This window comes from Eulemur rufifrons, chromosome 30, assembly GCF_041146395.1.
Source record: "Eulemur rufifrons isolate Redbay chromosome 30, OSU_ERuf_1, whole genome shotgun sequence".
NCBI classification, from domain to species: Eukaryota; Metazoa; Chordata; class Mammalia; order Primates; family Lemuridae; genus Eulemur; species Eulemur rufifrons.
In genome coordinates, this window is record NC_091012.1 from 91238604 (window position 1) to 91265328 (window position 26725).

At 49.5% G+C, this 26725-nt stretch overlaps 1 protein-coding gene across 6 annotated transcripts; it reads right to left on the minus strand.

The window, feature by feature from the left end:
• Window positions 1-933: 933 nt before the first annotated feature.
• MED12 (mediator complex subunit 12) lies at window positions 934-22948 on the minus strand. 6 transcript variants are annotated; one of them, XM_069463978.1, is made up of 46 exons: window positions 22688-22847; window positions 22075-22179; window positions 21676-21867; window positions 21378-21537; window positions 20112-20293; window positions 19807-19917; window positions 19445-19699; window positions 18930-19076; window positions 18445-18544; window positions 18182-18318; window positions 17831-17962; window positions 17336-17462; window positions 16628-16857; window positions 16205-16285; window positions 15902-16072; window positions 15554-15698; window positions 15336-15386; window positions 14934-15052; window positions 14600-14743; window positions 13988-14151; window positions 13629-13760; window positions 12983-13210; window positions 12663-12807; window positions 12369-12489; window positions 11871-11972; window positions 11648-11761; window positions 11221-11396; window positions 10859-11038; window positions 10167-10238; window positions 9497-9630; window positions 9165-9326; window positions 8796-8907; window positions 8541-8630; window positions 7871-7980; window positions 7178-7313; window positions 6779-6940; window positions 5339-5713; window positions 4853-5003; window positions 4492-4697; window positions 4272-4349; window positions 4125-4179; window positions 3962-4049; window positions 2264-2471; window positions 1769-1912; window positions 1487-1568; window positions 934-1278 (listed from the first exon to the last, which is right to left on the minus strand). In XM_069463978.1, exons 1-46 carry the CDS (start codon window positions 22784-22786, stop codon window positions 1235-1237), a joined length of 6459 nt encoding a protein of 2152 aa, XP_069320079.1. In that variant the 5' UTR covers window positions 22787-22847; the 3' UTR covers window positions 934-1234. The 6 variants fall into 6 exon arrangements, with proteins under 6 accessions (XP_069320079.1, XP_069320078.1, XP_069320081.1 ...); XM_069463977.1 differs by having other exon boundaries at window positions 3962-4179; window positions 4501-4697; window positions 22688-22948; XM_069463980.1 differs by having other exon boundaries at window positions 1769-1909; window positions 3962-4179; window positions 4501-4697; window positions 22688-22933.
• Between the last annotated feature and the right edge of the window lie 3777 nt (window positions 22949-26725).

The following is a 26725-nucleotide window of genomic DNA, read 5'->3' on the forward strand; positions in this document are numbered from 1 at the left end:
GATTTTATTTTTTATTTTTTATAACTTGGGTATTAATTGGGGTTCCTAGTTTTGCCAGCACACTTGACACTTCCCAGTGATAGGGTGTAACTATGGCTTGGACATTACCCTTAAGCTGTCACATCATCTTGTACCATCCGCCTACAGGCTGGGGCTGATCCTCTTCCAGCCCCAGCTAGGCAGACCAGAAGACTCCATTGTAGTAAACCAGCTGGCTCTCCTGGGCAGCCTTGGATCTAAGGCCCAAACCAGAAGGCAAGGGGGCCAAGAATGGCCCTGCTATAGCTCCAAATGTGACTCTGGAGCAACAGTTTTGAGTTTTCTCTACTGTAAAATGGGAGGGAGCAACAGTCATCCTGGGTAACTGCCAAGGTGGGTCATGTGAAAACAAGCAGTTCTGGCAGCAGGGCAGAGAGAGAAAAGGGTGCTCCTTTTTACTGGTCTCTCTTCCTCCTGGAGCCATACCGTCCTTCCACCACCTGTTCTATGATGACACATGCCAATGGAGGGCATTTTTTTATCCAGGAATGTGACTCTCAGGGAAGTTCTCTGTCCTAAGAAAAGGATACTACTTGGTGCATGATGAGGACCCCACAAGATGGCAAAAAGGGTAGGCACTGTCTGTCGTCTCTACCTTCCCCAGCTTGTTTGATGCCCAGCATCTGAGGTGTTGTGGAGGGAGAACTAGGTTCCACCGAGTTTGTTTCTGGCCTAATGGCCCGTCCCCAATCCCAGTGGTATATCCCCCATGGAGAAAAGTTGTAAAGCAGTTGCAACATTCAGCTGAGAAGGTAAGCTGTCCTTAAGAGACTAAGGGCCCATACCTCAATATGTTGCCAGCTTGGAGAAAGGAAGAGAGGGTAGCAATCCAATCAGAATTCAGAAAGTGAGGGGGTGGAAGGAGATAATCTGAATAGAATGAAGGCTCTGACTTGTTGAGTTAGCCCCCAGCACTCTCCTGAGAGACCGCCCTTCCCGGACATGCAAAACTCACACACTCCCTTTGCAAAGAAGCTCTGTGTATTGGGTGCAACAGCTCTGGGGTATCTATATAAATAATGTACAAAACCCAACAGCTCAATGCCTCACGTTAACAAAAATACTAAAAACTTATTAAAAATGGAGCCTGAGGGAAGAGCCCCAACCACTACTAGTGCTAGCCTGGGAAGGGGGTTGGGAATTAAGAGGAAAGGTTGGGGCCACATCCAGTGCACAAGCAGTTCCTCCAGGTGGCTCAGTAGCGTCCAAATATGTTGGTACTGGGCTGTGGCTGGGTATCTGTGAAAAACCAGAGATTATCAGGGCTGGAAGACCAAGCAGGGGTGTGGGTATGCATGAGGAAAGCTATTCGGGTAGCAAGGGAAGGGAACACAATGGAATGCTTCCCCCCATAACTTGGGCCTGAAGCAATCACCTCAGCCACTTTTGCCCACCCCATCCCCCATTTATTTCATGGCGTTCTCTTTGGGAGGGCAGGCAGGCTTACTGGAGAGCTGTTGTTGGAGTTGCCGGACCAAAGCTGCTGTCTGTTGCTGCTGCTGGGTCTGCTGAAGCCCCTGACGCTGGAACTGAGGTGAAAATGGAAAGTGGAAGACTGAACTCTGACCTTACACCTCCTTCTTCATCTTCATCTCCCAATCCCTTTTTTGGGTGCTATGCCTTGCCTCCCACCTCTGCTCCATTCCATGCTGTCCCCAACCCAGTTCATTGGCTGTGTGCCCAACCTGGGCAGCTGTCCCTGAGCCTGGGGCTGTAGTCCAGCAGCTACCTGGGGCTGGGACTGGGGCTGGGGTTGGGGAGGAGCTGTCTGTTGCTGCTGTTGCTGCTGGTGTTGTTGTTGCTGCTGCTGTTGCTGCTGCTGCTGCTGCTGTTGCTGTTGCTGCTGCTGCTGCTGCTGTTGCTGCTGCTGCTGCTACGAGAACATAAAAGATACTAAGATTCAGTATTGGAGGGATGGGGACAGGGGATGAAGAAGCAGGGAGGGAACTCTGGGTCCACTGTCTTCCCTTCTCAGACAGCTACACAGAAGGAAACCAAATCTAGAGTACCCAGCAGACAATGTCCAACTCTTTCCTACTATAGTGCCCAGAAAACAAAAAGGGGGAGGGTAAAGAAGTAACTTATTAAGCACCACTGTAGGCCAGCCACTCTTCTGGGTGTTCTAGTATACTGTCTCATTTAGTCTTGGTAACAGAATGGGAAGAACTTGTGCCTCTCCTCCTCCTCAGGCTTCTTGGTCCCAGACGAAATCCTAGTGCCTTACCCTCAGGATCTGCTGTTGTTGCTGCTGCCGGATGTGGTACTGCTGCTGTTGCTGCTGCTGCTGTTGCTGCTGCTGCTGCTGCTGTTGCTGCTGCTGCTGCTGCTCAGGTAGGATGGAAGTTGAGCGGACGCCTGCTTGGACACCCTGAGCACTCAGTGGAGTCATGGTACCTATCATGGGTGTCTGCTGCAGTGTCTGGTGTGAAAACCTCCAAAGACAAGAGGCCCAGAGGTCAAGGCATGGGGGAGGGAAGGGAGAAGGGATCAGTATAAACCCTGGGTCTCTGAGCTGAAATAAACTTTAATAAGTTATTTCATTCATTCCTGTTGTCACTAACCAGAAGAGCCCTTTTGGGGCCTGATAAACTTCTAGGTTGGGAAATAAGGCACAAAGACAGTACCCTACTTTAGTGTCTCATAACCTTAATGGTTAGGAATTTTTCAATTCTGTTTTAGCCATTTTTCTCTGATAAAAGTGAAAAACAGTCTTAGCACAAGATAGGCAAGATAGATAAACACTCATTGAGGTTTTTTGTTGTTGCTGTTGTCGTTCCCCAATAACATTTCAAGTTGTTCTACTGCATCTGTACATCACTGCAACAGTCTGTGAGCTGGACTCCCTGTCTCCAGTCCTCTCCCACCTTCCACTGTGCATCCTGTCCACTCATTCCACAGGAATCTCTCAACATGTCCAACTCCTCCTATCACTCTCTTGATTAAAAGAGCCCTTTCTGGGATTGTATCTCAATTCTACAGCTGAGCATTCAAGGCCACCTATCAGTCTGCGCCCCCCAGCCTAGCTCTGACTACTTCCCTGGCACAGATTCTACACTCCATCCAAGCTCTTTTCCCTACATACCCTATTAATTCCAGTCCCCATGTCTTTGTTTGTTCTATGTCCTCTACCTGGAATGCCCTTCCTTCTCCCCTTCTCCACAAATCCCAATCATACCTATCCTTCAAAGGCCAACTCAAGTCTGATCTCCTTCACAAAACTTTCTCTGATGACTCAAGCCCACACTGATATTACCCCACATTTTTTCTGAATTCCCATTTTACTTCACAGCACACAACATACTCGATTGTATCTTTGCTAAGAGTGTTCTCTAAACGTTCTTCTGTGTAAGTCTTATCTGAACTTTAGCAAAAATTCTTTGTGGTGAGGGACTAGGTATTTTACTTATTTATATTTTGCCATCTTTCCTCATCTCACCCAGTCCCAGCACAGTGCTGGCAGTTAGTCAGGCCCCCTCCCCCACCCGTGTTCTAAATCCTAAGCGTCAGGGCCTCAAAATATGTTTACAAGGTCTTAACTAAGGCTTGACTAACACTAACCATGGTGGGAGGATTTGTTCCTTAGTCCCTCCTGGTATTCAACTGTTTAATACCAGCTTCATGACTCCTTATCATATAGTGGCGTCTATGAACTCCAGACCTTTTCTTAGCAGAGTCAGTCAGTCAATGATTTCCCCTCTGTGGGCCTCAAAGAAATGTTGGGGAAGTAGATGTGAGACTAGTGGTCTCCAGGGTCCCTTCCAGTTCCAGCCTTTTGTGGTTACAGGCCGTGTGGCCAGGTAAGTGTTCTCAACATCTCCAAAAGTTCTGACCAGTCCCATCACCTTCAGCCTGCGGGCTTTTCCAAGTCAAATGCTCCCTCATTCCTCTGTGTCTCTTCCCAGCTCACCACTACTTTGGGTACCTTTGAGCGGAGGTCAGTCCATGTCCATAGGTTGGGGCCTGCTGGTGCACATAGCCACTGGGCCGCTGTTGCAGGTGGCGGGTGGGATCTACAAGAGTAGGATTGGTAGAAGGGTGGGTGCTCTGATAAGGCTGGCTGGAGTAGCTGGGGGGCACCATGGTACCTGCGGGGCCTGTGTGTTGCTGCAATCCCACATGAGAAACATAAGGAGTATAGCCCTGGAGGGAAGGAGGAGAGAGGGAATCAGGGCCAAGAGCATGCAGAGCAGCTTGCCTCACTCTTCCTGATTCTCACAATCCTGGGCCCTTACCTGGGAGGTCTGCAAGCCGTAGGAAGAGCTGGGAGTCATCTGATGGACAGATGACTGTCCCAACATCCCCTGACTCTGCTAAAGGGAAAAAGAAAAACCTCAAACTCAGCAAATACTTTCTGCCATCTCATCTCTTGTATCTCCCACCCTGCATGTCCTTGTGAAGATCCCAAGTGTCTCCTCCCCTCTCCCTGACAGCCCTCCCTACTGCCCCTCTCACTATCTTTGCCTGGAGCTGTTGGCGAAGGCGCTGTCCTTGGGGCACCGCAGGTTGCTGCTGCCGGTACACAGAGGTCTTATAAGAGGAGGGTTCTAGGCCCATGACGCCAGTCATGGTTGTGGGCAGCACTCCAGGGTAAGTTGGTCGGGTTGGCAGCTTCTGCATTGGTAACCGCACAGGGCGGTATGGGTCCACACGAGGGCCACCTGAAAAGGAGAGCAGACTAATCTCCCTAGGCTCCTTACCCCTCCATCCCTTGTTCAGTGTCCTAGTCATCCATAGCTCCTCAGGGGAGTGACATCATCCTCTGGGCAAGAGGAATGTTCAGGTCACTCCATCATTCCTAGTGGCTGGCACTCACCTGCAGGTAGTGGCTGGTTCTGGGTGTACAGGCCTATGGAGCTCTGCCTATAGCTAATGTGGGATATGGAACCAGGGTTTGCGTGGTGCAGGAGGTCTGGAGGCACTGTCACACCATAGGGGCCACTCCGACCTGGGCCCATTCCATAGTCCTGTGTGAACGGCAGAGGAGGAAGGGGGGTGGGTTGTAGCTGAGTAGGGCAGGGGGAGACGGGGTAGAATGGGGTAATGAGGAGCTGGATTTACATGGTTAGTTGTTTTTAATTTCAGAATATTACGGGGGTACAAACATTTTGGTTCCATGTATTACTTTTGTACAGTTTGAGTCAACGTTCAATGTCATAAGCGTGCCCTACATAGTTAATTTTTATTATGATTCTGATGGCAAGCCCTCCCTATGCGCCCCCACCCCTCCCACAAACCAGAAACTGGAAAGCATCATGAGGAGAGAGGCTGTGGGAGAACTGTGACTGGGGGAGGCACTAACCTCCGTCTTGGTGGCTGGCTGGCTGCGCTTTTTGCCCTTGGTGGACTTCTTCTTGCGTTCCTCAGTACTGGGTGGAGCAGCCCCAGGTTTGTCAGTTTTGGGGGGCTCTGGAGCCTTTTTCTCAGGTTCTAGCAGTGTGGGAGCAGGGGGCTCCTCATCTTCTGGTGGCAGCGGCAGTGGCTCCAGGTAATAGGCACGGGGCCGGGGCCTCAGGTGTGTGTGGTAGAGCAGCAACCGCTGCTGTTCCTCTCCTCGAGCCACTCGTCGGTCAACCCGGACTGTTCCAAACCAGCCCCAAGAGAGTGGTGCTGACGGCTTCAACCCCTCAAAAAGATCCCAAGGAGAGATCTTTTGTTTGGTGGAAACCTGTAGACCCTGCTCCAGAAAACGAGAAACAATGAGCTGTTGAGACTTGGAAAAAACAAGACAGACCTTGAGCACTTGTAGGAGAAGCTAAAATATCTGTTTGGCAATAAAGAAATAAAAAAAGGTCATAGGTTGGTTCAGAGGAGATGGTGAGAGGAAGACAGACACGAACACACAGGGATACACACACATGCAGAGGAGAGTCAGAAGGGGAGAGGGCAATGGGTGGGGGTAAAGAGAGGTGTGGAGGCGAAGATGAAGCCAGGAGAAAAGGAGATGCAGGAGAGGGAGAACCGGGAGAAGCAGAGACAGAAAAAGGAGAGGTGGGAGGGGAGGGAGAAAAACTGATATTCAGAGGAAGACAAATAGAAACAGGAAGGGAGAGAGAGAAAAGGCAGGGAGAGACTAAAGACAGGCAGAGAAAGGCAGAGTCAGAGAGAGAGAGAGAGAAGGAGGAAGAGAGAGAGACAAAGAGGTAGGTGGAGAGAGACAAACAAAGGCAGAGCGAGAGACAGAGACAAAGAGACAGACAGTCCAGGAAGAGAAATTAAGAGAATGTATACATGAAGGGGTCAGACTTTGGATTTTAAATTCTGCATCCTCTTTTCCTCTCACTCTTTACTTAACACCATGATGATAGTTATTCAACAAATACTGCAACTGACAGAGAGGGGAAAAGAGAAAACTATGCAGAGATGGGTGGTTGTGGAGAAGAGAAACGCAGGGATAAAAGAGATGCAGGCGTCAGCCAGACAGATGGGGGAGAGGTAGGACACAAGGCAGGTGGAGCAGCAGGAAGAGGAGGCTCGGGTTCTGAGAAAATGGGTGGTATGTTAAAAGGTGGGTAGGGGTGAAGGGAGAGACCAAAGAAAGAGGGTGGGACTCCAAAGATGGGGAGATGCAATGTAAGGAAAGTTAAGTGATTCACTCAAAACCCCAGAGATGGTTTTTACTGGCAGAGCCTGATGGACTCCTGAGTCTGATGAGTCTGTTGTAGTTAAGAAGTTAATGCAGGGCAGGCTCTTGCCCAAAGGGGAAAAAAGGCAGAGGGTATGGGAAGACAACAGAACCTGCCTCCTTCTTGAAGATAGAATCGAAGCCAGCAATCTTGTTGCCTTTGGTGTCGATAAGGGAGCCTTGTGGCTCACATGTGATGACATCTCGGGTCTGCTTGGGCAGTGGCAGCAGCTGGTGAACCTTTTCCAGACTGTCCGACTGGCGCTCCCCCAATTCTTTCTGCAGGCACAGAAGATAGGACAAGAGTTCAGAGATACAGAAAAAAAGGGACAGGAAGTCTTGGGATAGCACAGAACCTGGCATAAAGATGACCCCCAGTAAATCCTCGTTGCATGAATAACAAAGAAAAAACAGATGAGAAAGGGAAAGGAAGAGGGCTCAGGCCAGAATGAAGTCCCTGAAGCTGGACAGCAGATGCCAGTACCCCCAAAGCTTGCACCTGCCTCCTCTGCTCACCCGCAGCTTCTTCACCAGGTTCATGTATGCACGTTTGTTTTCCTCCATGCTGCCTTGTGAGATGCTAGACATATCTGCAGCCAATGTCCCATTGATGAGCACGCTCAGCATGTCCAACACGGTAGTAAAGAGCTCACTGTGACAGGAAGCCAGGGAGAATACCAGAGAAGAAAGAGGTTAAGACAGAAAAAGGCCTCAGCAGGGGATACAAGTAGGGAGAGGTGACTTTTTTTTTTTTTTTTGAGACAGAGTCTTACTCTACCCCATGTAGAGTGCAGTGGCATCATCATAGCTCACCACAACCCCACACTCCTGGGCTCCAGTGATCCTCCTGCCTCAGCCTCCCGAGTAGCTGGGACTACAGACGCACGCCACCACGCCCGGCTAATTTTTTCTATTTTTGTTAGAGATGGGGTCTCGCTCTTGCTCAGGCTGGTCCCGAACTCCTTGAGCTCAAGCTATCCTCCTGCCTTGGCCTCCCAAAGTGCTAGGATTACAGGCGTGAGCCACCGTGCCTGGCCAGGAGAGGTACTTTATATATCATCTTGAGGGCAATAAAATTGTGTGGGGGAACCCAGGGCCATGGAATCCACAGTAACAGCCACACTGATCTCAGTGGGTTGCGCACCTGGTGTGGGCGTAGGGGGATCTTCTTGGGTACAAAACTGCAGGGAGGGGGTGGGAATGCTTTACTTGTTGGACTGCATGTCGACAGTGCCACTGATGATGATCTCCAGGAGGAGCACGGCCCACTCCGTGGTCTGCTGAGTGCTGCGCTGCACTGTGTCAAACATGCCCCCCACCTGTCAAGGCCACAACAAGTCAGTCAGATGGCTCAGGAGTGCGAACGCTGGCATTTTGTTTGGTGGAAACCTGTAGAACCTTTTCTAAGAAAAACTTAGATTAGAATCTGGGTTGGGTGGGAATTGGGACACCTGAGGTCATGCTACAGCTGTACTTATGATTTGCTACATGATTCCAAGCCAGTGACTGATTCTTGACATCTCTGGGCCCCAGTTTCCTTACTTATAAAATGTTGGGACCTGGACTAAATGATTTCCAAGATTCCACTCAATATTCCACAGTAGGTTTCTAGTGTTTCTAGGGCCCAGTTAGAATCTAGGAAGAGGCAGAGTCCATGCAAGGATCCAGAGTACATAACCTATTGGACCCTGACCACAGCAATCCAGTCCCCTTAACTATTTTCAGGTCCGATGTCCTTTAGGAGAGCAGGGTTAGTATTGGAAGACCCAGAAAAACCTGAGGTCTCTTTCCTCATCCCCATAAGCCCCAAGCTGAGGCTTCTTTACTCTGCATGTCCAGCCCAACCCCCTTCCTTCATCTCCCCAGCTCGCCCTCTCACCAGGTTAAGCCGCAGTTTGAGTGCCTCATGCATGAGCTGCTTTGGTTTACAATCATCTAAGTACTGGTCATCTCGCCAATTATTCACAATCTAGGACAGAATCAAGTATAATGTGCAGTTCAAGGATCTTCTCGTTTCCATCCCAAAGCACCCAGTGTGTTTAACAGAAAGTACTGAGAGTTCTAAGTACATCGTGCCTCCTAGGTGCATCCTTCCTTGCCCTTCTGCCCACCTCCATGGTCCAGAGACCTGTACCTGGTGCACCTGACTGTAGAGGGAGGTAAGGAGTCCCTCACGTTGCTCATCCTGCCCTTTCAGGCATGTCAGCACCAGGGACAAGAAGGGCTGCTGGCTCAACAGGGACATACTGGAGACAGGAGAAAAAGAAAAGAAAAGGGAGATCATGGGTTGGGGATCAGGCAACTTCCAACCTCATTCCTCCAAGGCCCATACTCTACTCTTTTAAGATCTAGCCTCTTGCTCAACCATGCCCACTCTTATCCTCTGATTTTCCACTGTCCTATGATGTTTATCCTCAGCTCTTAGCCTCAAATTTTATTCCTCCCTGGGCCTGCCTCCTCTCCTTTCTACCCCTCAGTCCTGGTCTCCCCCAAGCGCCTTTACCTCTTCTGCTTTTGTCGATCACGTTCTTTTCGGGAAGAGGAAGCCAGGTGCTGACCCTTCTCCAATTCCTCCCCAGCAGCCTTTAATACATGTCCCTGGACTGAGGTAGGCAGTTTAGCAATGAGGGGGGCCACCAGCCATACACCAGAGCGCTCCAGAGAGCTGGAAAACAGATGGAGGACACAGGGTTACAAGGAAGCCAGGCGAGGTTGCAACAATCCATCCTCTCCTTCCCCTGAGGGACATGCCGGCATCTCCACACGACTGACGTCATTCACACTATCAGAAGAGAAATTCATAAGGGGATGGGTCCTAACATGTTTCTACCCAACCTGAGCACAGGCTTGGTCTTGTTGCTGCTGGGCATGTTGCTTGCAGTGCTTCCAGAAGATGACCCTGTCTCCGCTGACTGTTGGAAAACCTCGATTGTGGCCTTGGCGATGTTCTCCAAGAGGGAGTTCATCTCCTGGAGAGGATGAAAGGCACAGAGGTACTCAAATAGGTAGCTGGGGTGAAGGAAAACAGATGGTAGGGGAGATGGGAAATGAGGGCGAACGACAGCATGGGTGTCGGGGTGATGGGTGATGGGAAGGTAGGGACACAACTCTGTCAGGTGTCATGCTCTCTAGCACCTCCATGTTTCTTTAATTCCCACTATCTTCTCCTTTATACACCCCCTTATATCTGCGGCCACAGAAACAGGTTCCATCACCACCACCAACCTTCCCCATGGCTCAGAGCTCCAACACTCCCCACCCATTTCCCTTAGCATCAGCTCCACAAGTTTGCCATTTTCCCATCCCCCCCTTTTTTTTCTCTTTGCCCCGATGTCACAGGCACAGCAGAGCAGCCACACCTGTGGTGCAGGGCAGGGCCCATCCCCTCTTATTTCTCTCAGCTCAAGAGTCCAAGAATAGGACCTAGGTTCTTCTATGGTGGCCCGTTCCTTGACACATGGAGCTGGAAGTGGGCAAGGGCAAGGGAGGCCCAGGTACTACTCACGTTGTTAGGGGTCTGCTTAATCATGAGCTGCAGCTCCAAGGAAGACTGGCGCATGGTCCACTGGTCCAAGTTCTGTGATAGAGGCCCCACCCCCAAGCTAGTCATCACCATGTCACCTTAGCTACCCACCATCCTGAGGCCAATTCCTGATCTCCCACAACCTTGAATCACAGACTCCTAGAGGTCTGACAGGGACCTCTATGACCTTGAAAAAGTTAATTAACCTCTTCAGGCCTCAGTTTCCTCATCGGCCAAACAGGGAGACCCATACCCACTTCATAGGGTTGTAAAGATTAAATGAGAAAATGTACGCAGAGTGCCTAGCACAGTATCTGGCACAAAAATATGTGCTCAACAGGTAGTAGCTATTACTACTCAGTTTCTCAGTCATGACCAAAATGCCAAATATACAAGGCCAAAAACTAGGCCTCCCAGATGCTATGCATCCCACTGATAAGCTAGATTCGCTCCAGACAGCAATGCCCTCACCTAATAGTGTTACTCTACAGTCTAGACCATACTGGATTTACTCCTAAACCCATACTGGAGCTGTTTCACTAACTACCTTTCTCTTATATCCTTGTTGATCTTCCTCTCTACTTAACTCTCCCTCTCTTTTTCTCAAGGTTCCCATTGTTTCTCCCCAGGTTATGCCCACTGCTTCCTCCAAGACCCCCATCACCTTGGCCTACCTGAAGAATACGCTTAATGCGTTGCCGCTGGGGGTTTTCCCCATCCTCATTGTCCAGCAGTCGATGTGGGTAGCAGATGAGCTGCATGAGGCGCTGGGCCTGGGCACTACTCAACACTGGGTCTTGTAGGTCATTGCTGTCCTCACACAGCGACTTAAGGCAACGTTCTCCTACCCATTCCTGAGAAAGCTGATAATCAGGGGACTCGGGGGCAACCAGTGAGGGGCTTAGGAATAAGGGGGATGGGCTAGGGGCTAGTAAGGGACATGATGTATAGTAGGGAGGTGGTACGATCATGGGCTGGAGACAGGACTATATTACACAGAGGCATTCAGGAGGTGTGGGGGGAAGGTGAGACTGACCTGTTGGCAGATGCTGCGTAGCACGTACTTGGCATAGACATCCAGACTGGCTGTCTCCACAGAGATGTTGCGGCCACCCTGCCTCCGACCGCCACTGCCACCTCCTCCCTCCTCCTCTGGAAGTTCTTCTGCTCCTCCTGTCACAGTGAAGCCCGAACCCTTCAGTTCCGCATCCCCTGTGGTTCACGGGTGGGAGATAGGGAGGGCAGAGTGAGATCAGAATACTGTGTGGAGACCCACCCCAGGCCCACAGAGGCAGAAACTTCCCAAATCTTGCCCTATGGGACAGAAATATACTTCTCCTCCTCCCCTCCTCCCCAAAGGTCAGAGAGACCACCTTTGGGAGGGAGAAAGACTGTCCCTTGTAGTTTAGCTGGCACTCCACCCTATACACACTTCTGGCACCACTCCCTTCCTACCCCCATACCAAGTACAAACACAGCCTTGAGAACAGCAAACACAGCTCCATCCACGATGCGGTTCTGGGAGGCAGCCAGCAGGTGGCGGTCACAGGAGGAGCGGATTCCTACTGTAGGTTTGTCTGGAGAGGGAGCTGAAGTCAGGGGAAGCCAAAGTAGAAAGCGTGGCGGGGAATGGGGTGGGGAAGCCATACTTTCTGCTGCTGGCTGGCTCAGATGGGAGTCACTTACTTCCATCGGACTGACAAGGATTGAGCTGTGGTGTCTTGAAAAGGTGGAGGAGAATGCGGCAGGTAAGCCGGGCCCCAGGCTCAGAGTCCTGTTCACTACAAGCTAAAAGGAAGACAAAGCAGGAAGGGATGAAGCCGAACTCTCTGTGTGTGTGTGTGTGTGTGTGTGTGTGTCTGTGTGTGTGCGCGAGCGCAGGGAGATGAAGGGGAAGATGAGGTAAAGTGAAAGGAGAAAAAGCAAGATAATACTGAAGGAGAGGTAGAGCAAAGAACCGTTATGCAGTTGAAGGGTCAAAAATTGGAAGGTCAGGGCTACAAACCCAGGGTTAAATAGAAAACAGGCCCCTTCCAGCCTGAGGCATACCAGAGGACTGGCCTTCTGGTAAGGGCCAGGGAGCCACAGTAGGGTCTCTCACACTGAGCAATGAGAAGATGGCCATTGAGTGTGTACGGAAATTTGGGGTCCAGAAATTCTAAGGGTTACAGATTGGTGGCTCACCAGCATTAAGGAGTGAAGGGATGGCAGCACAGCGAATCAGATCTTCTAGGAGCAAACATTGCCGAGCGATGAGGATGGCAACAAAAGTAGCCAGGGAGTCATGAAAAGACAGGTCACTGACCTGGAAGAAAAAGCAGACAGACATCACCACTTAGTGTGGAGAGAAGGTACCCACTCAAAGGGGTATGCCTCCACTCTACAGAACTCCATCCCTCTACTACCTTGATGATCATGACCAGCCCCTTGCCCTGGTCAGTGCCTCCTTCCCCAACAAGACTCCACCCCAAGTCTCACATCTACATTGCAGAGGAGGTCGTTGAAACCACAAGTGCCATTGTTAGAGGAGCAGCACAAGGCCTTAAGTACTCCAAGCCATTCTGCACTCAGTGACTTGCAGTAGCCGGTCAGCTCTGCACACAGGATTGCGATGTCATTCACCCTAGGGAAAAGTACAAATGCCCTCAGGAAAAACCTTGTTCCACAAAATCTCAGACTCATTAACTTTTCATCTCTGCCCCAGTAATAATCAAGGTCGTAGTACCTCCCGGGTATCTTAGCCCTCCCAATATCAGGTGGGGGTGTGGTGCCCATTCTTCACTCAGTACGCCCCATACCTATCGGGATCATGGTGCCCCACGCACACGTGCATAAGGGCATTGCAGACAAAGCTGTAGCGGTTAGCAGGGTTCTCACTAAGACTCTTGCCTAGCCCTGTGTAGGTGAAGGTGTGAGCTGCGGGGTTCTCCAGAGTGTCAATCATGAATTCAGGTGCCCAGCGCATGTTTGATTCTGATGGCTCCACGTTGCAGTAAATGGTATTCTTCACCTTCGAGCAAAAGTCGCTGCAGGGGTGGGGGACAGGAGATAGTAGTGTCAAAGAAGGTTTGGTAAGGTAGAGGGATGGTCAGCAAAGGGGAAAAAAGAAAAAAAGGAGAAAGTGAGGGACAAGAGACCTCGGGACAAGAAAAGGGAGATGGGACAAAGCAGACTAGCAGGAAAGGAACCACATGAGTGAGAGTAAGGAACAGGGGCCTCTGGAGGCAGGGAGGAAGAGGAGGAAGAGTGTGGGCCCCAGAGAGATGGGTGATGGAGAAGAGCGCCCACTCTCAGTAATGCAACAACACGTGGAGGACACAGTCCATAAATGACCCTGGACAGGCAGCAGGGTCCTGGGCTGTGCTCAGCTCCTGAGTTGGGTAGTAATGGGAAGGAGAAGGGACTAAATCCCACTCTCTACCCCTTACCTCCCACCTCTCTTACCTGAAGAGCTCCCCAAATTTGCTCTTTAAATGGCTACAGGAGGTGTACAGATCATAGAGATAAGCAAGGATACAGCGTTCTGCAGAGGAGCCATCTGATCGGTTCATCCCATGCTTCACTACGCCACACAGCCTGTCACGAAGAGGCAAGGTTGGGAAGATCAGCAGATGGTATGTGAGGGGCCAAGGCACAAAGGGCCCTTGAAACAGATCCAGGTCTCTTGGTAATACTATTCCCTTCCCACCTGAATGGCAGGAACTTCCCTACAGTGTGAGCCCATGTGCGTGTTCTTCCCAGACTACTTCTACTGGCATTCGCCAGAGCCCTGAGTGTTTCAGTTATTTTGAAACCCTGCTTACCCCTCAAAGACCTGTGCCATCTGGTCCTGGTTGAGGATGAGGCAGGCATGATAGTGCCGCAGGACAGCCACAATGCACAGGCACAGGCTGGTAGTGTAGCTGCCCACCAGATCCGAGGATTTGAGAAGCAGCTCGGCCTCAACTACGCTCAGTTCATTCAGCAGCTAGCAGAGTGAATGGGGGGGGGGTGGGAGATGAGAAGAGGCCCCTCATATCATATATAACTCCCTTCCTATGAGGACACTGGCAGGGCCAGGCCTGAGCCCCTTCCTGCTGGAGCCGCCCAGGATAGAAGTGCCCTGTTACCACATGCCACTGTCCTTTGTTCTATTAATGACACCTCTAAACCAGTCTCCAGGATATAGTTCTATGAACTCCACAGTGGGAGGACGGTCTGTGCCCAATGCTCTAATCTGCCTCCTGGGCCTCCCCAGGGAGCACTTAAGTCTCTATTCCTGCAGTCTTAGCTCATGTTCCACTCCCCCCCGTGCTAGTCTTTCTGCCCCTCCAAATAGCCTGCCTGGGAAACTGGCTGGAGCCTCTACCCCTGTCTTTATGACCCTTTATAGCACAGACTCTTTCCTCCACCCTTATCTCCCCCAACTTCCCCACCTGAATGGCAAAGTCGATGAGGCCACTGATGCTGAGTGAATATTCCATGAGGTCGAAGATGAACTGCACATGCTGCACCAGAGGCAAGTGGTATGACATGCCAAGGGCAAAGCTTGTGATCTGCTCCAGAACATTCCGGGAGACCTGATAAGGGCAGTGGGAGTGAGACGGGAGTGGAGAGAGGCAAGAAGAATGAGGGCAGCAGGAGAGGATGATGGAGGAAGGGGAGGAGATCAGGAGGTTTAGCCTGCCTAGGGGGAGAAAAAGATAAGGAGGAAAGGAAAACAGAAGAGGAAGCCAGGCTGTGGGAAGGGGGCTGGGCTTAGGCCCACACCTGAGCCGTGACCTGGTGTTGGTCATAATGTGAAAGGTGCTGGAACTTAGCAAAGATATCTTCAGCAGTGGGGAAGACTTCAGGCCGGTTGCGCCTCCGCTTCTGCCCATCCTCCCCACCTGAGGGGACAGTTGAAAGGGACCAGTCAGGACAGGGAAGATAACTAATTGACTGGGGGTGGGGAGGGAGGCAGGGAGGGAGGGAGGGAGGAAAGGAAGAGGGAAGCCCGGAAGGGAGGGTCAAGGAAGGGATGGGGGCGGGATGAAGGGAAGGGGACAGTGAAGCAAAGGTTTAGAGGACCACAGACTATGTGGACCTTAGAGGAATATGTACAGGGAGGTGCTAGGATGAGGGAGGGAAGGGAGAGGGAGGGAGGGCAGTATGGGGCTTACTGTGAGGTACCTAAGAATGTCAGGTCTCCAGGATTCAGAGGCACAATAGGAGCAAGCTGGTCTGCAGAGGGGGGGAATGAGGGGGGAAGTTTCAAAAGGACTAGAGCTCTCAGGAGACTCCAAGAGACAGGACATTGGGACATGACTGGGGAGTTCCCTATGCTGGGGAAGGGAACACTGACTAGGGCACTCTTTGGGGGAGATCTGTTTAAGGAGCCTTGAACCCACCAGTTTCTGCTGTTCCCTTGCGGTTCAGAACCTTCAGGATATCCTTGGTAATTTTCTTGATGGCATGGCGGGCATCATCTCGCTGCTTTCCCACCCCAAACAGTACGACCAACCGCTGGTTGCACTCATGGCTGCATGACTCCTCCTGCATCCCAGCAGCACAGTCAGACTCCAGCACAGATCTCCTTCCCTCCTCTTAAAAGCACGCTCTGTACCCCGCAGCATCCTGTGCTCAAGTCCCTTCCCAACATACCCACACCCTCAGGAACAGGTCCAACCCCTTGGCAAATTCCTTGGACAGCAATCTGGGCTCAAAACAGATCATCACAAGGTGTTGGGGAACAGTACCTGGGGGATGGGAAAGTGTGTGGCATACTGCACATGTCGTGGCTGGTCATAAAGAACCCCAAGTGTCCCTTCAATCTTCTCCTTGGGTGGGGGCTTCACGTCCTTCTCGACATCTGGTTTGTCGGGGGATGGACTGCCCTTCCCCTCACAGGGCATAGTAGGGGAGAACAACTAAGAGAAAGGTGAGAGGGCAGAACATTTAGAAGGAGAAAAAGGGATGAGGGGGCATAATTCAATTCCAGAAAGAGGGATAATGGGAGGATCTAAGGAGCTGGAGTTTTCCATGCTCAGGATCTAACTTACTGAGAAATCAGGCTTCTCCATGTCCTCAAAGAGCACACTGGAACTAGGGTCAATGTCCATAGATTCTGAGAGACCTGGATCCTGAGGGCATAGAACATAAGAGAAGTTGCTTTAGACCCAGGGAGCTGCTCCCCACCATCTAGAAAAGTTCACAGGGGAATCAGAGAGAGACCATACTGTGGAAAGCACAGGATCTGGATTCAAGTCTTGTCCAGTCCTTTAACCAGTATGGGCCTCGATTTCCTTCAGCTTTCAAAGGGGATAAGAGTATCTCACAGAGCTGATGCGAGAGTGTTTTGTAAACCACAAAGTGCTAAGAAAATACTACCTTCATTAGGCAAAAGAGACTCTCAGAAGCCTCTGGGAGCCATGAAGATGGAAATGTCAGAAGCAATGATCCAGGGCAAGGAAAAGCCCACTCACTTCCAGTTTGCTACTGCTGCTGCCTTCAGCCTCCTTGCGCTCTGGGTCATCGGCAGGATCATCAAAGGGAGAGGGAGGGCGGGGACCAGGGGCTCCAAAGGCAAGGTCCCCTCGGGAGATGAGAGTGCAAGTATACATGTTGTGGGAGAAAACATCATGTCGAATCAGTTCACAGAACAGCAGTACCAAGTTAAAGAATTCCACCCGCTCACTCTCACTTCGGGGATCCGCTGGAGGGAGGGAATGAGGAAAGATGAGTTAGGAGAACACAAAAGAGGCGGGCAAAAAGAGAGAGGGACACACCTAAGGTGTGGTGCTCCTAGAAGACCTCAGAGAGGGATACATCCAAAGCAGTAATGAGTGACCAAAAAAATAAATAAATAAAAATCTCAGAAACTATTGAGGGACAAAGTATGGTTGGTTACCCCACCTATTGCCCCACACGTCATCTCAGAAGGGAATATAGCATCTTTGCTGCTATTTATACAGTGAAAATGCTTTAGTCACACATTCTTATCTTTATTATTATCTATGTTTCTCTACTCTTAAACTGTAGGATGATCAGGGACTAGAATTACATCTAAAAGTCATTCTGCACAGAGATCAAGACAGAAATATAGACCAGAAGGCCCTTAATTATGCTTTCTGATGACAGTGGTGGTAACTGAGTCAAGGCAGAGGTAACTAGAGGGTGGCAGGGGTCCATACTCAGCATGGGAGCCTGTGTATCCAGAAATTGCAGAAGGACATCCTGGAAAATGGGAGCACTAGGAGCAGAAAGGGAGCCAGAGGCGATGGAACCCTTCTCATCTGCTGCTTCTGATTCTCCACAACGCTGTGGGATGAAAGAACAAATTGCAGGACTGACTTTTACCTGTTTCTTCGCTCCTCAACGTGTAACCCTTCAACTACCACCTCTTTTGCCTCTACCCCATGCTTTTCACTTCCGTTCCCCCTCCGACTTCCATTTTCTTTACCACCTCCCAGTTGAAGCCTTGATCTCTTCTCTAACTCTGACATCAATCCACACCTTTCTACTTTTGCCTCATGTCCTTAACTTTCCCTTTAAGTTCTCTACCACTTTTTTACTCTGTTCTCACACCTTCAACTTTGGTCCCATTACCGCCTCAATCTCTCTGTGCCCAACCCCAGTTAGATTCCTTCCCATTGGCCAATCTCTTTCTCTTATCTCTGCTCCCTAACCTCAGCCTCAATCTCTGCCTGTCTCTTCTCCAGGAGCTTGGCTACCACCATAGCACGATGCCGACCAGAACGCTTGCAGCTGACAGCCCATTCACACAGTAATGATACCACAGCATCATCATCTGAGGAGATCTGGAGACCAAAGGAAGACAGGGATGAGTAAGGTAGGGTTGGGGACAAAGAATTAAGTTCCAATTTCTTAAAGACTGGGCCCCATCTTAAAACATCTTGGGCCCAATAAGATCATCTCTGCAGACATCCCCTGGTTTCAATGCCTCACCATGACCTCCTCTCATAACATACTGTTGTCCTTGCAATGATTTTGCTCCTTTGATTCCCCTTCTTGCTTACCTCATGCCCATCCTTGCTAGGCCCCAATCCAAAGATTCGATTACAAAGGGAGTCAAGAGAGTTGCTGAAGTCAGAGCGCTCAAAACTATGGCTGTCCAGCACTTCCAAAGTATGGAGCACCCGTCCAATGGTGAAGCCTAAGGAGAAAATGTGGTAAAGGGGACTTAACTAGAGGCCCAATGCATTCTGGCTTTCAGATCTATATGTCCTTACAAGCCCCATCCTTGCCTCAAACATACTTCCTACTGTCTTCTGAAACCTACCTGCAGTAGCTTCCTGGCACTTATCAAAAGACCAGCGAACCTCAACTGCCTGTCCTCGCTCCTTGATCTGCTGCTCAATCTCCCGCAACTTTGCACGGACCTGCAATATCAAAAAGGAAGGCTTTACACACTGCCTGGGGAATGGACACGCTTGAAGTTCTGACTAGGGGGGATGGGGGTGGGGGGAGGGGATGGGTGCATACCTACATGATGAGTGCGATGTGCACTGTCTAGGGAATGGACATACTTGAAGCTCAGACTCGGGGGGATGGGGGGGCATGGGCAATATATATAACCTGAACTTTTGTACCCCCATAATGAGCTGAAATAAAAAAAAAAAAAAGGCTTTAAGGATGTGCCAAGGCATACAAAAGACTGGGGCTCTGGGCTGAAAGAACAGTACCAGACTCCAAATCATTATTTCTGAAAGAGTAGTTTAGCCTCACAGCTCAATATTGGAACACCAGGCTAGTGGTCAGACTTACCTGCTGAGTGAAGGCACTGTTGCCCTCTGGCATGGGCAGGTTGGAGGGGGCAATAGGCAGGTGGTCAAGTGGTGAGCCGGTCTTAATCCGGCTATCAGTCAGCGAGTAGTGCCAAACCAGGGCACTAGGACAACACAGGAGGATGGTCTGCCAGACAGAAACAGCTAAGTCAAACTCAGTTACCATGTCTACCTCTCTAGAATCCTGTTATAAGACCTAACCCTTACACTTGAGATCCAAAGTTACTGGGACTGAGTCCCTGTGGCAGGCATCACTCCATCCCTAATCCCCTCCCTTCATCCACTTTCTTACCATTTAGCCCTGGAAGAAAGAGAGAGGCTGGCCAAAACCTCCAAAGGGAACTAATACCCCAGTACTGAGAAGCAGTAGCCTCCAAGAAAGTACTCAATGCCTACTCCCACCTCCAATTTGGAATCATCCCCATTCTCCAAGATGGGCACGAAACTCTTCTCAGGCTATCTCTTAATACTTCCTTGGGCCCACCTAGTACCTACCTGTAGGATACAGCTGAGGCCAAAAACCAGGGGCCGGTGCTGAGGGCACATAAGCAGGTCACTAAAGGGAGTTGAGGGTGTGCTGCTAGCTGGGGGCTGAGGAGCAGGGGTGGTAGGCAGCGTGCTTGTTGACTGAGCAGATATAACATGAGATGAGTGGCTGCTCACACCATCCAGCTGCAGGGCCAGTCTCCGGGTACAGAAGTAGGCAAGGCGGCGGGAGAGGTACGCAGACTGAACGAATTCCCCAGAATACTGTGAAGACATGACTATCAGGGCCTCTAATTCTCTCCAAGGGACACTGCTCTAAAGTCTTATTCTTTCTCAAATCCTCCCTAGACTCCCCAACTCCTAGGCCTTACTCGAAGCAGTAAGGGCAGCAGCAGTTTAAGCAATTCATCCTCTCCAGGGCGGATTTTCTCAAAACATTCAAGCACCCAGGTCAGGAACTCATGTCTGTCCAGCATTCCATCCTATGGGTACCAGGGGTGGGAAGAGAATTAGTTCAACACAGTGACTATTAGAGATGAGGCAGTTAAAGTAAATGAAAGGGTGAAGAGAACCACAACTGGGGCAAGGAGGCAGACAGATTCTGTTCTATACTGGCAGAGTGCAAGATCAGGCTCAATCCAATGACCCACACAACACAACATGCCTTACTCCCTACCTGAAACATGAACATGGCCAGCTTCTCACTGTAATCCCACTGCCGGATCGCCACCTCTACATCATGGGGCAAGGGCCCTATCGTGGAACCACAGCCCCCACTTCCTACAGGCCCTGGCCGGTAGTATTCAGCCATCTTCTGTAGCTGTTCCCATAAGTACTTGGTGATGATCTGAGTCCATTCTAGAGGAAACACGGGAAAAGGGTTATTTGATAATATCCTTCTGCTTAGCACATTAACTGCCATGTGACTTGTATTTAACTCATGCTAGTTTTGAGCCTGGGGCCTCATGAAGCATATGTAACTCACACGTCTCTACCTTGGGAGCCGTGTGAACTATTTTTCAAGTTGCAATTAACTCACGCACAGAAAACAATAAAAAATAACACATTTTTCATTAAATTAGAAAGGATCATTTTGTTTTCAAAGTTTTTATTCTATTTTGTAATAAAACACTGTGGCCCCAAGGAAAAAAATTTTTTTTCTAGTGTGGTAGTCAATGTGTTAGAATACCTTCCATTCCCTACTCCCACCCCCAATCACCAGCCTTCTAAATTGTATTCATTCTTTTCCCCTCTAGCCAAATGCCACCTTCCTAAAGTCTTCCCAGGTATCTCCCAAAGAAAGTAACCTATCTGTCCAGAGAAACTTCTGCCTCCTCTTTTGACATTCACCACTTTCTACATTTAATTATGTTATTCGTACATATGCCTTAGTATCCCTACTAGACTGTAAGCTTCCTAAGAGCAGAGATTATGTACCGGTTGTCTTTGTAGCCCAGTACATGCATACAACAGATACTTGAATTACTGAGTGAATACAAGATACAAGAAGAAACAAGAAGAAGGAGAATGATTCCAAGGGTCTCTCTACTGCTTCTCAAATCAATCAGTGGTATACCTCTGCAGTTCCCAGCACCCTGTACTTCCACCCCCACCCCGACCCCCGAGGATGGGGCACCAGGCCCGGCCTGTTAGGGACTAGGCCACAGAGGTCCACAGCGCACCCCCACTCCCGTCTGTGGAAAAATCGTCTTCCATGAAACTTAGGAAATGGTGGAGGGTGGGGGTGGCACAGAGCAGGAGGTGAGCGGTGGGCCAGCAAGCGAAGCTTCATCTGTATTTACAGGTGCTCCCCATCGCTGGCATCACTGCCTGAATTCTGCCCCGCTCCCCAGGTCTGGGGAAAAATTGTCTTCCACGAAACTGGTCTCTAGTGCCAAAAGGTTGGGGACCACTGTTATACTTGGTATTAGGAGTTACTCACCCACGAAGGGGTCAACGACAGGTCTCTTCTTAACCTTGGTCTCAGTGATTGCTGCATAGTAGGCACAGGTCATCTTAATGAGCCAGGCAGCCCGCATCACAGGCACTGTGTATTTGGCTAAGTACCCAAACACTTCTTCCTTCTTACTGAAAATGGGGACCTGGACAGACATCACAATTAGTGAGGTCTCTATTACCCCCATGAGCTGGTACCCATGGAGATTAATGTGGGAATAGGAGGGTACTTGGGACCCATGCTCCCCCGCCCTTAGCCTGAAGAACAGGAAATAGTACCTCACCTTTTTGGCTAGTTGTGTGAGTGGCTTGGTGCCAGCCAGGTCAGTGAACCAGGTGTTAATGGCACTCTGGGATCGTGCAGTCACCAGCCAGAAGTTGTCCTTCTGGTTCACTTGGGGCTTCCTGCGACCAGTGTCAGGAAGGGTGTTACAACGTAACTTCTCTGCAATAATGCTGCTGAAGTTGGAACTGATCTGAGGGAAGAAAACTACACCTCAGGCTGGGAAGAAGGGGCAGTTAGGTGGTCCTGCCTTTGATGGGCAAATGCCAATGAGGTAGCATTAGGTTATGAAAGCAAGCTCAGACATTTAGGTTGTCCCTTTAAGTCTTCCCAACCCAGGGCCTTTGCTCCTTCTCAGATTCTTCCAGCCTTTTCCTTCAGCCTGGCAGAGTTGTCTCACCTTGGCAGGATTGAAGTTGACGTTCTTGGCACTGCCATGTTCATCCCCAGAGACAGCAGGCTGGTTATTGAAACCTTGTTTTACATTCAAGGCCGTCAGTTCATCCTGAGGCAGGAAAACGGCATTTTAGTTTTTTTTCCCCTTGAGGGGAGGTGGTAGGAGAGCAGGGCAGAAGAGAAGGAACAAGCGAAGAGGGGAGGAGGAAGATTCTGAGTAGAGCAGAGCGTTACTTAAAGCTGGGCCCTTATATTCACTCGGACCCCACCCTCACCCCCACAGTCACTAAGATTCCCAGACACCCAGAGCGCCCTCAACATCACTCTTCCCTTGCGAGGAGCTGTACCTCACCGAGCTGCCTCAGACAACTTTCTGAGGTGTATGTGTGTGGAGGTGGGCGCCTCTGGTGTGGCCCCTACATCATTCCCTAGTCACACCTCGGAACCCCCCACCCACCCGCGTCCTGCTCTCCCACAGCAGCCCACTTTACTCTTCCCCCTTTCGGGACTTTCCTTCTCATCTAATCGCCCCGCCCCCCCTTCCCTAAACCGTCAATGCCTCCTCCTATGCTGACTGCGTGCCCCGGGCCCCTGAGAGCCCCGATTTTCGAACGCACCTCTTTCTGTTTGGGATCTTGAGGGTACACATCGGGAGGCCCCAGCCGCGGCCGCTTCAGGGGCCGGTGTTCGTAGCTCAAGATCCCGAAGGCCGCCATCTTGCCCAGCCCGTAGCGGCGGAGGCGCCAGCAGGGCCAGGCTTGCGGGGGGTAGGGAAGGGGGAGAGAGAGCCGAAAAGTCGGGGGGGGGGCGGCTAGGGAGGACGGCGGCCGAGAGACAACAGGGGGCACGTTAGAAACTCTCGATCATTGCCGGAAACTACCGAGGGAAGCCGAGGGACGCCGGGAACCATCCGACAATACCGACCGCGGAGGGGGTGGGGCCTGCCCGGCCTGGGGCGGGGCTCTGTGCCCCCGGGAGATTTCCGCGCGGCGGCGGAAAGTCGATTTCACTCAGCAAAAATCTCGGAAACGTTCCTGAGCCACGTACTGTGCTGGGGATGCAAACCTGCAACGTGGGAGGCAGCCGTGGTGCTGAGCTCTGACTAGAATTGGGCTCCTAGCGCCTAGCTAGGTTCTTGGCCTCGAAAAGTGTTCAATAATATTTGCATTGGTTAGAAACTCTAGCTTTCACAGTTTTCTTAGTTCCCGCATCTGAAAAAATAGGTGGCTAACACCTTCTTCAAAGGACTGTTGTAACAATTACAAACTAAGTATGCATAAGAAAGCACCCATTAAACCCTAAAAGGCTGGCTCTAATCCCTCAAGGCCTTTATGGTCTAGCCCCAAGTTGCCTAACCTTTTCTGTCACAAACTCTTTAAAATGCAAATGAAAGCTATGGACCTTCCTCCCAGAAAAATGCACATATAAACTTGCAAAATGTTAGATGCTATCTAGTGAGGTTCTTAGACCCCTTAAAGCTCATCTAAGTATCCCCTGAGTTCATGAACTCCAGGTTAAGAACCCTTCCTCTAGCGAAAGAGGCACCTACTGTGTCGGCTGCTTTCAAGACATTATCTCCTTTGATTTGCAAACAGCCCCATGAGTTAAGGGCTATTATCGTCTCCATTTTGTGGACCAGCAAGCTAATTCTCAAAGAGTGAAAATGTGCATATTCTACAGATACTAAGTAACGGAGCTGGGACTAGGATTCTTTCTGTATTCCAGAGCCATTATTCTGTTACGGTATTGCCATTTAGAGAAAAGACAGCCAAAGTGCTATAATAAAAGTAAAATAACAAACAAAAATAATACAAGTAACAAGAGTAACAATAACAAAATGCTACTCAATCATGATGGGAAGAAAAATTAATTCTCTGTGGGAGGCCGAGGCGGGAGGATAGCTTGAGGTCAGGAGTACGAGATCAACCTGAGCAAGAGCGAGACTCCATCTCTACTAAAAAATAGAAAAATTAGCGGGTCGTGGTGGCCTGCGCCTGTAGTCCCAGCTACTCGGGAAGCCGAGGCAGGAGGATCGCTTGAGCCCAGGAGTTGGAGGTTGCTGTCAGCTAGGCTGAGGCCACAGCACTCTAACCTGGGCCACAGAGCAAGACTCTAGAAAAAAAAGAAAAATTAATTCTGACTGGGGAGAGGGAAAATGCATTGGAGGAGGTAACATTTGAGCTAACTCTGGAAGATACTTTTTAAAAAGATAGTTTTTAAAGCGGTTTTAGGTTCACAGCAAAATTGAGAGGAAGATACAAAGATTTCCAAATACTCCCTGCTCCTACGCAGTATAACTTCCCCCATTATCAACATCCCCCACCAGAGTGGTACATTTGTTACAGCTGATGGACTTACATTGATACAGTATCATCCAAAGTTCCTGGTTTACCTTAGGGTTCACTCTTCCTGTTGTACAGTCTATGGGTTTGGACAAATGTATGACATGTATCCATTATTATAGTATCATACAGAATATTTTCACTGACCTAAAAAGCCTCTGTGCTCTCTGTATTCACCCCTCCCTTCCCCCTAAACCCTGGAAACCACTGATCTTTTTACTGTCTCCATAGTTTTGTATTTTCCAGAATGTCATATAGTTGGAATCATACAGTATGTAGCCTTCTCAGATTGGCTTCTTTCACTTAATCATATGCATTTAAGTTTTCTCCATGTCTCTTCATGGTTTGATAGCCCATTTCTTTTATATTTTATTTTTTTTGGAGACAGAGTCTCACTCTGTTGCCCGGGGTGGAGTGCCGTGGCATCAGCCTAGCTCACAGCAACCTCAAACTCCTGGGCTTAAGCAATCCTTCTGCCTCAGCCTCCCAAGTAGCTGGGACTACAGGCATGCACCACCATGCCTGGCTAATTTTTTGTATATATTTTTAGTTGCCCAGATAATTTCTTTCTATTTTTAGTAGAGCCTGGGCAACATAGTAAGACCCTGTCTCTACAAAAAATTAAAAAATTAGCCAGGAGTGGTGGCATGTACCTGTAGTCCCAGCTACTCAGGAGGCTGAGGCAAGAGGATTGCCTGAGCCCAGAAGTTCAAGGCTGCAGTGAGCTATGATCATGCCACTGCACTCTAGTCAGAAAGACTCTGTCTCTCAAAAAAAAAAAAAAAAAAAAAAAGAGAAAGAAAGAAAGAGAGAGAGAGAGAAGAAAAAGAAAAAAAAAAGAAGAGAAAGGTAAAAGAGACACAGAGACACGGAGGACAGAGGAGAAGAGAGAAGAGGTAATATGAAGACAGAGGCAGAGATTGGAATGATGTGTCTACAAGCCAAGGAACACCAAGGATTAACGGCAGCCACCAGCAGCTAGAAGATAGAAGCAGGAAACAAATTCTTCCTCAAAGCCTTCAGAAGGAACCTCTCAACCTTGGCAACACCTTGATTTCAGATTTCTGGGCTCCAGAACTGTGAAAGAATAAATCTCTGTTGTTTTAAGCCACCCAGCTGGGGGTAATTTGTTATGTCAGCCCTAACAAACTAATACACCCTGGGCCATTTAATCCAGTTTCCTTGAGACTCCCAGTCAAGTGCTCTTTTCTTTTGCTTGATGTCCTACCCCCTTTCCCGTCTGGTAAAATTACACTCATTCTTTAAAATTCCACTCAAATGGCACTTCTTTGGCACAGCCTTCCCTGAACTACCCCCCTCTCCATCTTAGTAAATTTAGTTACTTCCTCTTCTGTGTTCATATACTTTGTATTATCTCCACATCTATGTTGAGGAACTTATTACACTATATTGTATTATTTGTTTATGTCTTCCCCACTTTTCTATGAGCTTCTAGAAGGATGAGAATGTCTTATTGGACTATATATTCCCAGAACATAAGCACAGTGCCTGGCACATATTAAAGAGTTTGTTGAATAAACAATTTCTATAAATAGTTCCTCCAATCATCTCTGTGTTTGGGGGAAGGTAAGTCTGGCAATAGGATGAAGAATGGATTAGAGAGCAGAGGGTCTTTAGAAAGGGGGACCAGTTAGTGGGTTCTAGTAATAATCATGACCAGAGATAATGAAAGGCTAATTTAGCAGCAAGGCTGTGGTAATGGAAAGGAGGAAACTGCTGGGAGAAACACCACAGAAGCAGAGCTGATTGTATTCTTAGGGTGAGAGAGAGGGAGAAGTTGAAGATGATTCTGAGGTTTCAAGCCTGAGTAACTGAGAGGGTGATGATACCATTAACTGAAATAGGGAAGACAGGAAGAGAAATAGATTTTAGGGAAGACAGGGAGTTTGGAGCTAGTTGTTCCATTTCCAGAATGTTCTTCTAAGTCAGACCTCCTCACCAGTCTCAACAGGGATCCAGCTCAGGCAGCAGCCACGGGTGAGTATTCTGGTTCAGATTAGGTCAGAGAAAAGACAGATATATATATATATATATATATATGCCCACAAGAACCAAGACTATTTTCTGTCCTCCCAAGACAGTAGGGCTTTAACAGAGATTTTAAGGGTGACTGAGCCAAGGAAGGCACATAGCATAGGATGGGGATGATAGAGGTTCAGACCCTCCACTATATGACATAATGTTTTAGAGGAGAATGTGGTTGGGAATGGTGGGAGTGGTGGTGAGCAGATCCTTCCCAGGATCTAGGTGGTCTGAGGATTATTAAGTCTGTGACACTATTGGATACCCAGC

Excerpts from the sequence above, each read along its gene's own strand:
- MED12 (XM_069463979.1), bottom strand. The coding sequence starts at position 22,786 with ATGGCGGCCTTCGGGATCTTGAGCTACGAACACCGGCCCCTGAAGCGG. Across the intron at positions 18,319-18,444 it reads GTGCCAGGAAGCTACTGCAG|GCTTCACCATTGGACGGGTG; the intron begins GTAGGTTTCAGA and ends TTTTCTCCTTAG. Across the intron at positions 17,463-17,830 it reads AGGCAGAGATTGAGGCTGAG|CGTTGTGGAGAATCAGAAGC; the intron begins GTTAGGGAGCAG and ends TTCATCCCACAG.